This window comes from Carex rostrata, chromosome 24 (assembly GCF_964058835.1).
Source record: "Carex rostrata chromosome 24, lpCarRost1.2, whole genome shotgun sequence".
Taxonomy (NCBI): Eukaryota; Viridiplantae; Streptophyta; class Magnoliopsida; order Poales; family Cyperaceae; genus Carex; species Carex rostrata.
Window position 1 is genome coordinate 40862 of NC_135941.1, and position 10703 is coordinate 51564.

The following is a 10703-nucleotide window of genomic DNA, read 5'->3' on the forward strand; positions in this document are numbered from 1 at the left end:
ACAAAGTATTTTCAAGGGTATTGTGCTCCAGCATTTCCATGAGCCTCACTATAAAATAGTATAAACAGACTTACCAAAATATTTTCAAGGGTAGTCCCTTGAAAATAATATGGGCTCTCAATAAAATATAGTATTCGTTCTGTTTAGCGGGTCATGGGTCATGCAAAAGTATTTCCAAGGGTGGATAGCAAGCATTTTCAAGGGTTGGCATCAGGGATTTCCATGCGCTACTATTTCCAATGGCCTACCCTTGAAAATAGTTAAATGTGTCAGCAAACTCAATTTCATTTCCAAGGGCCCTTCTTACCCTTGAAAATACAGATGCTACCCTTGAAAAAAACGGAAATTCTAGTAGTGGTTTTGGGGCGAAAAATTTGGGGCGACTGTCTCTGGCGCACGCGAATAATGGTTTTGGGGATTTTCGGCGCTAAAAAAAAAAAAAAAAAAAAAAAAAAACTTTCAGCGACCGGTGATGGCGCCGGTCGCTGATACCGGCTCTGATAGTTTTGGTCGCCTGATTTTGGATCAAATTCGTTTTTTTCGAAAAAAATTAATTATCTGCGACCGGCGTCAGCACCGGTCTCTGATACCGGTCGCAGAAAATCAATTCTGCTGTAGTGTTAATTAATTTGTTAGAAATAAATAAACTGACCAGCAGCAAATGGGTATTATTACAAACAAAAACAAAAAGAAAAAACACTTTTTTGGAATTAAATATACATGTAAAATTAATTAGTACGAATTATAAAAAAAAAACTATGTATCAATTATTACTTTCAAATGGTGTATAAATTTGTTGTTTAAAAAATTATAAGAAACACTTTATTAAATGCCGCGCGCTGCGCTGTACCATTTTTTTCAAAAAAATAAAATACGTATTATAAATGTCTTCTGAATTCTGGATTTGTGGCAATTAATGTAACGTTTGAAGAAATTAAGTTTATATAAAGTGCAAACCATGTATTACCCAATAAAGTTTGAACAGTATCAAATATATTATTATATGATTCACAATAATTAATAATTTTCTCCGGGGCATTAAATTTCGATAAGACTAGACAGTTGTTGTTTATAAATTCGTTGGAAGGAAAAGTAGTATTAATTAGAATTTTCATAGGCTTCGATTTTGTTCATTAATTGGCACATCTCATTGTGTTTGACAAGTCTTGTGGGCATTCTAGCTACGTACCTTCCCTTCCACTCAATTTTGAGAATTTTAAACTGTTTTTTATCATTCACTCGTTTCCAGTCTTAATTCAAAAATATCAATTTGAATTTTTTAATTAATATCTATATTATTAGTTGTACCTTTCGCAGTAATTAATATAGTGAGTGCAGGAATTAATTTTACTAAAAGTAAATTTTATTACTTTAACCTTTATTTATTTAGATTATTTAATTTATAGTATGTAAGTTAGGTATCTAATTTAGAGTGCTAGACATCATTTATTTAACTATCTGTGACACTTTACCATATTTTAACTTACAAAACACTAATAAGGCCATGTTTAGATGTATGAAAATAGCAGTAACTTAGCAACAATCTATTATTGTTTAGATGTAAATCAAACACTTCTTTTCTTTTTGAAATGGTATAAAATTAGTGTTATTACACTAAAGTAACATCTTGTATAAATAACAAATGTGTTTCTCTTCCAGTTATTCATATTCCGAATCATTTAACTAAAATAACATTTATACAATTTCGAATAGTATAATATAGAAGCCGGACTTTCAAACAATGGAGATCAAATATATATAGGTCAATCATAAATAAGTTTTCTGCGGAGAATAAAAGTTAATTTTAGAGTACTATGACATTTTATTCCTTTTTTTTAATTCTCTTGCTTTATAAAAAAAAAAATTAGGTGGAATATTGATTGTACATTTTTAAATACAAACTAATAGCCAATAGCAAAGGTTACCATGCAGTTCGATGCGGAAAAACAATTTCACTGAACTCGACGTGCCCTCATTTTGGTAAGGATATTGAAATATTGTACACATTCTAACAAGATTACTTTAAGCTTCAATTAAAATAAGGCAATCCTCAATTGATTATTGGATATCAAAGAATGACAAAATCGGTACAGTCCGCTTCATAATTGTGTTCAATGAGATGTTAAAATATCAAATTAATGAATAAAACATTTTAAATATACAAAGACTGATAATTGCGCCAAAAAAAATAGTGAAAGAATTGGTTGGAAGTGTAAATGAATTATGGAAAGGTTCTACAAAAGTTGAAATAAACGGTCCGCATCTTATTCTACCAGGTCAAGTATCTGACTAGATCCGAATTATTATGGTTGAGATTCTACTAGCTGATCAACTAGTTCAACCTAACAGTTAAATTTATCAGACCCAATCATTTGATTGCTCCCAAATCCCAACTTGATGGAATTTATTTGCATCGATGTCAACAAAAAAATGTTACTGATCTAAGTCCATAATTGAGCCCAACACCAATTTAGTGGCCCATAATTATTATATTAAATTTCGCAACCTTTTGTATGATTACTTAATTTTTTTATTAATCAATTAAGTGAAAATGTTGAAATAATTGAATTCAACAAGTAATTCTACCCCAATTAAAGCTCTTTGCCTTTTCATATACATTGGGACGCATATATGAATTGTTGCTTTTCTTCATACTGATACATCCCCTTCAATTAAATTAATGGACTCACACTGTCCGTCTCAATTTCCTAGGTGATCTTTTACTGGGCAATATTAATTATTCTGTTAATAAAAAGAATCCTATATAAGAAAATAATTATGGTGTTACTGAACAGAATTACAATCTCTATTTTCTAAACCCCAATATATATATTCTCTGAGGGTAAGATACATCCAAATGGCTTCCTCCGCTCAAGCTATCAGTCATCAGAGCCTCCAGACAGCATCTGCAATTCGAACAGAGACCATAACAGGATCACATCTGTTTAATATTTTTGGATATTCCCTAACTAAAGGGATTGGCATAGGAAAAAGCATTAACTCTGATATTTTTACGGTCGGCGAATATAACTGGATTATTAAATTTTTTCCTGATGGATCCAGCAAGGATGACCAAAATTTTATATCCATTTGCCTTCAACTTGAAACTGAAGCTACAGATGTGAAGGCACTAATAAGTTTCGACATGCTTCAACAGAATGGTGAACCCTACTTTAGCATTCAATACCCAGCTTATACTAATTGGACTTCAAAACATCCAAGCAGGGGTTATCCTCAATTTGCAAATAGAGCTGAATTTGAGGCATCAGGACATTTGAAAAATGATGCTTTAAGCCTTTAACAGTGAAGTGTACTGTTACTGTTATAAAAGGAACTAAGTTTGAAGTGACTAACTCCCATGGCATCATTGTTCCACCGTCGAATTTGAGTCAAAATTGGGCTAGCCTACTAGAGATCGGAAAGGGGACGGACATTACATTTGTAGTGAATGGAGAGAGAATTAAGGCTCATTGGTGTGTTCTTGCAGCAAGGTCGGCTGTTTTTGATGCTGAACTTTTTGGTTGTATGAAAGAGAGAAGGACAAAAACCATAGCAGTTAAAGATATTGAAGCGCCAGTTTCAAATCCATGCTTTGCTTCATATATTCTGATTCGCTAACTGATTTTGAGAGAACTAGTGATAATGAAGGTGAAAAGAAAGATCTGAGGTTGATGGCTCAACATTTTCTAGTAGCTGCAGATAGGTATGTACAAGTTATATAATTTTTTTCTCTTCTAATCTTTGTTTTACCAAATTTCTTATGATGAACAAATATCTGAATGATAGGTATCAGTTGGATAGGTTGAGATTGATGTGTGAAGATTTTCTGTGCAAAAATCTCAATGTGAACAATGCTGCGGCTACATTAATTTTGGCTGAGCAACACAATTGCAGTCAACTTAAAACAGAGTGTCTCAAATTTATGAGTTATTCTGAGGTTTTTAAAGCTGTGGTAAAAACTGATTAATTTCACAATTTGATGAAGATATGTCCATCAATTTTGAAGGATATCTAATTTTGTTTTCTAAAAAATGATTATTCTAGATAAAAATTTGTCCCTCAGTCTTTTCTTTTTCAAATGAATTATGTCATTTAGTTTGTCACAGTTTATGTATTCAACAGTAACTGGTTTTGCACGTGCATATTATTAAATTGCTTTCTCACTGGGTAGCAATCAAGCTTTCTCACTGTGTAATTTGCTTTGGGTGCAACTTCTTTTCCACTTTTATTATTATCTTCCATATGCTTCTTTTCCTGATGAGAAGGGTTATGGAAACAGAGTACTGTTCGCTCTGTTTATTTTATTTTATTTTTAATGGGATCAAGTTATTAAAAGATAAATATCCACTAATATTCAATTGATATACGGTTTGGGACTTTGGGCTTTTATGTACTTTTTCATTTGCATAACTAGTGCAGCTCACTTTATAAAGTCATATAAATTGAAAAGGTAAAAAAAATTCATGTTGCATAGCACCCGCTATTTGCGCTACACGCTATGCGCTATAGCGGACCGCTATTACCACTATAGTGTCTCAAATAGCGTGTTTTGATGCCATAGCTTAGTGTTTAGTTTTCAAAAACACTATAACGACGCTATAGCGTGCTATTTAGAACACTGATATTAACAACTAACTTCGTGTGGAACAACGTAAAACAAGACTTATGTGGAACAAAGTAACTTAATTATTATACTTAATTATTATTAGACAATATTTGCTGGGACACGTACTTTCTTTATATTTAAATAATTAAAAAAGTGGAGTGAATGAAATAATTTAATTCAACAAGTAATTCTAACCCAATTAAAGCAATTTTCCTTTCTTTTCATATACTTGGGATGCATAATTAGAAATAAAAAATAAAGAAAAAAAAAGCTTTCAATGGGATAAACAGAAACAGTGTCACGGTCCAATTTCTTTGATCCATTTGCTCTTCTCCATACGGGACTCAGTATGGTGGAAAACGACCGTATAGGCCGATTAATCGTTGGCAGTGAGCAAATTGTTACAGATTTTTCTGACTAATCGGCCCATTGCTTCTAATTATGACCAATTATAATCAATTATGACCGATTATTTTCGATTAATCACTTGATAGTATCTTGTCCGTCTGGCGACTACATACCGTTATTTACAACACTTAATTACGGATACATCCCCTTCATATTGAATTTTTATTTAAATATCTCATTGTTTTCGTGAATGAAACTAATGATCTATGTAGAAAGAGTTAAGAAGTTACTGGCATTTATTATATTTTTTTAATATACAATTTGATAGAAAAAAAACAAATATCAAATAATAATATTGAGTTATTTTAATTAATAATTTAACAAGATATAAGAGAAAAGCAATGAAAACATTATATATATAATCATATTTTGTTTCAAATAATTAATTTGTAAGATCTGATAATAATGGATCAGCCCATAACCTATTAGCTCATATTTTAAAATAATATTTTGATACCGTGTCATAAGATAATAATTATTAACTCCGCCTCTTTTATTTTGAATAAAGCTTTCAATGAGGTAAACAGTGTCACGGTCCAATTTCACTGACAGTATTTGTTTACTCTTCTCCATACGAATACATCCCCTTCAATTAAATTACTGAGCTAACACTAACACTTACTGTCTCAATTTCCAAGGCAATATTTATTATTCTATAAATCAAAATCCTGTATAATTAGAAAATGATTTCACCGTATAAGACTGTACAGAATTATAATCTCTAATCTAATATAAGACACTCTCAGAATTATCATTTGAATATGGAGACAGCCTCCACAATCCGAAGAAACCAATCGGAAAAAACATTGACTGTGATCAGCAAATATAACTGGAAAATTCAATTTTATCCTGTGGAGACAGTAAAGATGCCAAAAAAAATTATATCCATTTTTTCTTCAATTTAAAAGTGAAGCAACTGAAGTGAAGGCGCAAATAACTTTCACCATACTTGAACAAAACCATTCCCCAGCTTTGATTTTTAAAATTACCTTTTAATACAGCTTCTATACTTATATTATGGAGACATGCATAACTATATATGTTGGGAAAATAGTATTTTTAATATAGTTTGCCTGGGCAGGAACAAAATTGTGCCTTCTTCAGAAGCCAAAAAGATTTGCTGTAACAAAAAAATAAAGGGCCATGTAATCGAATATTTAGAGACAATTTTTGTTCTATCTTACAGCTGATTGGTCAAGTGGTACAAGAAATATATTTTTTTATTTATCTTCGCTCAATACTCATTAAATAATTTTTTGCTTTTTAAATTTGTGGATTGTTATCTTAATTTTAATTTATCAATAAAATATAAGATTAGAGCTTGACCCCTATCTTATTTTCAAAACAAACAAAAAAAATTGAATTTTAAAATCTTGAAGACATCAATAGAATACCCAACCATTATGAGGAGTCTGACTAGTATGACATTGATGTCATATGACACCAACTCCAAAATATATTGGATAAATTTCAAACAATAAATCCAAATCGTTCAAATCAATTTACTATATGAGTGATGCATTTACATGCCAATTTTATATATTTTTGAGTTATTTTAGTATCAAATAAAGAGATAAAAATTGTTGAAAAATTAATGCATTAAAATTAACTTAAAAACTCTTACATTTGACCGCTTGACTTGATACTAAATAAACTCAAAAAATTATAAACTTTGCATGTAAAAGCACAACTAATAAAGTAGATCAGTTTGAATGGTTGAAATTCTTTATTTAAAGTCAATTTAATAGATTTTGAAGTCAGTGACACTCATACCATGCTAGCCCGACATTACGAGTGCAATCCCAACTTGATCGAATTTATTTGCATCAATTTATAGCGTTGTCAACCAAAAAAATATCCCGGATCTAAGCCCATAATTGAGCCCAACACCAATTTAGTGGCCCATAATTGTTCTCTCTAGTAATTAAATTATGCAACCTTTGGTATGTCCTATTAATGGTCGGGCGGGTACGGGTACGTCTCGGGTACGGGTATGACGGGCACTAGGGTATACGGGTACGGGTATGTCGGGTATTTTTTTCAAAAACCATACCCTACCCGTCCTATACCCGTACTCGTGTACCCTTGACGGGTAGGGCGGTCCGGGTACGGGTATTTTTTTTTTTTGCTATTTTTTTCTGGTTTTTTTATTTCTTTTTTTTTGTTGGTTTTTTTTTTTTTTTAAAGTGTCGTATAAATGTTATTACGTATTTATAATTCGACTTTTAAAATATGAATAATTCAATATCAAATAGTGTGTATATATACATAAAATTATCAAGTCACATCTTTATAATTTCTAAATAATTAAAATTGTAACTTATATATATAAATTATTCTTGCCAAAAATTTGTATGTTTAGTCGGCTAAGTACAAATGTATTTATTTATTTCTTTACACGAGTCATTTTATTTTATTTTTAAATTCTCATTCTAATTATTATTGCAAAATCGGATCCGTCTCGTTCTCCCCTTTCCGAAAAGTCGAAGAACGCGTGAATCCGACACTCGTAGCCAAAGTTGTAGATGTTTGAAGTTTTTTCTTACGGTAGAACTTTGAAAATTAATAACTAGTTGTAGAAAAATCCAAATAAATTGAAATTTGTGTCAATTCTGTGTATTTTTTAATGTTATAATAAAAAGTGTTATGCAATTCTAGTGTATCACATTTGTGTCAATTAGTGATATTTGACAAATTATTTAGTTTCACTAAAACTAATATTTGAGTTTATTTTTGTTATCTTTTTTCTTCTACTATTAAACTCAACATTTTCATTACTTAATTTGAAAATTGTCAAATATCACTTAATATTTAATCAAATAAATTTCCATCATTGAAGAGAGCAAAGACAGAGATTCAGGCATAAAAGTGATATTTTCATTTGAGAATTAGAATATTAAACTATTTTCAGATTAGGACAATTGATTTTGTCTAAAAGAACTATTTTATAGATCAAAAGTTGATCAATTTCTAATATATTTTTTAATTTTAGGATATATTTTTTCTGTTTTTTTTAACAGTGTCGTATAAATATTATTACGTGTTTATAATTCGACTTTTAAAATCTGAATAGTTCAATACTTCAATATCAAATAGTGTATATATATATATACATAAAATTATCAAGTCACATCTTTATAATTTCTAAATAAATAAAATTTGTAACTTATATATATAAATTATTATTGCGAAAATTTGTATGTTTATTCGGCTAAGTACAAATGTGTTTATTTATTTCTTTACACGAGTCATTTTATTTTATTTTCAAATTCTCATTCTAACTATATAGTTTCATAATTTATTTATATCTTGAAATTTTTAGTTTACATTTTAAATTGATAATATATTTTGTAAACGTTCATTTATTTTTTAATAGGTTAAATAAAATATAAACAAAAAATATCTTAAATCAATTACTTTAAAAAAATAAAATATAAATTAAAAATCTACCCTATTTAAAATAAATCTAACATTTTTAAAAATAAATCTAACCTATTCAACATATATCTAACATATTCAAAATTAAATCTAACCTATTCAACATAAATCTAACATATTCAAAAATAGGTGTAACATTTTCAAAAATAAATCTAATCTATTTAAAAATAAATCTAACATTTTTAAAATAAAATCTAATGTAACATTTTCACAAAAATAAATCTAACATCTTTTTTTAACCCATTAAAAATAAATCCGAATTTCAAAAATAAAATCTAACCTATTAAAAACAAATCTAATTACTTCACATATTCAAAAACATAAATTAAAAAACCAATTTTTTTAACCTATTAAAAATGAATCTAACATATAAAATCAAAAAACAGAAATTAAAAAACAGAATTTAAAAAACAGAATTTAAAAAACAGAAATTAAAACAGAATTTAAAAAACAGAATTTAAAAAACAGAAATTAAAAAACAGAAATTAAAAAACAGAAATTAAAAAACAGAAATTAAAACAGAATTTAAAAAACAGAATTCAAAAAACAGAAATTAAAAAACAGAAATTAGAAAACAAAAATAAAAAAACAGATTTAAAAAACAGAATTTAAAAAACAGAAAAAAAACAGAATTTAAATGGGTTGGGGGGGATTTTGAAAATTTTGAAATTTTGAATTTAAACGGGTACGGGTACCCGGGTAGGGTACAACGGGTAAACGGGTACGGGCACGGGCACGGGTACAGGTATGGTCGGGTACGGGTATGGTCGGGTATTTGCCCAAAAAATCGAGTTCGGCCTGTTTTTTGCTCGTACCCGTGTACCCGAGTACCCGACCTATACCCAGGCTCGGGCACAGGTACACGGGCGGGCATGCCCTAGGCGGGCAAAATTAATCCTCTAGTATGTCCCTCTTTAGGAAATAAATCTGCTACGATCCTGTGTGATTGTAGGGCCCTACGATTCTAAATCAAAACTTTTATTTTTTGGATCTTATGAATCTACATCAAAATTAGTTTTTATACACGAATCTCAAAACAAATGAAAGGTTGGATTTAGAATTGTAGGACCCTACAATCCCTTTAAGATCATAGCAGATTTATTTCCGCTTCGGTAAACATAAATTAACATGCTAAATGCACAACAATACAAACGTGGCTAAACAAGGACGCCGTTTTTCTGCGGCGGAAATAATAATGTTATCAACGCGAAGCAGCTGACAGAAATCAATGCCAATTTTGAAAGTTTTATCCGCTACACTGTTTAAACATATGCTCTTTCTTGGAAAAGTTTATGTTTCCGTATAAATTCACCGGGAATTCCTTGGATATGCATACAAAATCGTTCCTCAACTTAAATAAATTGTGGAAAGAAAATTTTGGATCATGTTGTTTGTGTCGCGTAGATTGTTTTTATTCATGTGTATAAACAAATATTAAATAGATGAAGGTTCCTTAAATAGATAAATTGATGAATATAATCACATTTAAAAAAAAAAATGTCTCTCCTCAAAGTGTTTAATGTTAAAGTGGTTTTTGTTTTTAATGATTACAAGTAATTTTTTTGTTGTAATTTTTATGATGTAATTAACCACCTGATAGCCCCTATCAGGCTTTCAAAAAAAAATGATTACAAGTAATTTATTTCTTTTAGTTAGACAATCGAGCACGCCATAATTAAAATTTGAATTCAAGAGAATTTTTACATGTCTTTATTTGAAATTGACGTTACATGAAATTTGCATGTGGAGTTAGAAAAGAGAGAAATAAATTTAGTATGATCTATCATGCGAATGCCAATGTTACTTGAATTTTTATTTAAATATCTCATCTTTTTCATAAATGAAACTAATTATTTATGTGAAAATTGTTAAAATGTTATTGGCAAATATTTGTATTTTTAATAGAAAATTTGATAAAAAAAAATAATATCTGATAATAATATTGAGTTATTTTAGTGAATAATTTAATAAGAGATCAGAGAAAATCAATGAAAACATTATATATTTATAACAAGTTAAATAAACTCTCGTTAAATTTAATGGTTAAAAAAGAATCAATTTTCCATGTCAGAAGGACTAAACCTATAGGTTAAGTGTGCTTCCGGTTATGATTAAATTAGTTTTCCGGCTAAATAAATTTATTTTAAATCTTTAATTTCAAGTAATTCGGATTAGGTTTTTTAATAATATTAACAAGTATGTTATAATAGAGATACAATAAGGAAAAATAATATAAATAATTAATTGTACC

General features: G+C 29.3%; 1 protein-coding gene across 1 annotated transcript; it reads left to right on the top strand.

Moving 5' to 3' along the window:
- The first annotated feature begins 2857 nt into the window (after positions 1-2857).
- On the top strand, positions 2858-3301 carry LOC144575986 (BTB/POZ and MATH domain-containing protein 2-like). Its single transcript, XM_078326259.1, has one exon. It carries the CDS (start codon positions 2858-2860, stop codon positions 3299-3301), a length of 444 nt encoding a protein of 147 aa, XP_078182385.1.
- The last annotated feature ends 7402 nt before the right edge of the window (positions 3302-10703 follow it).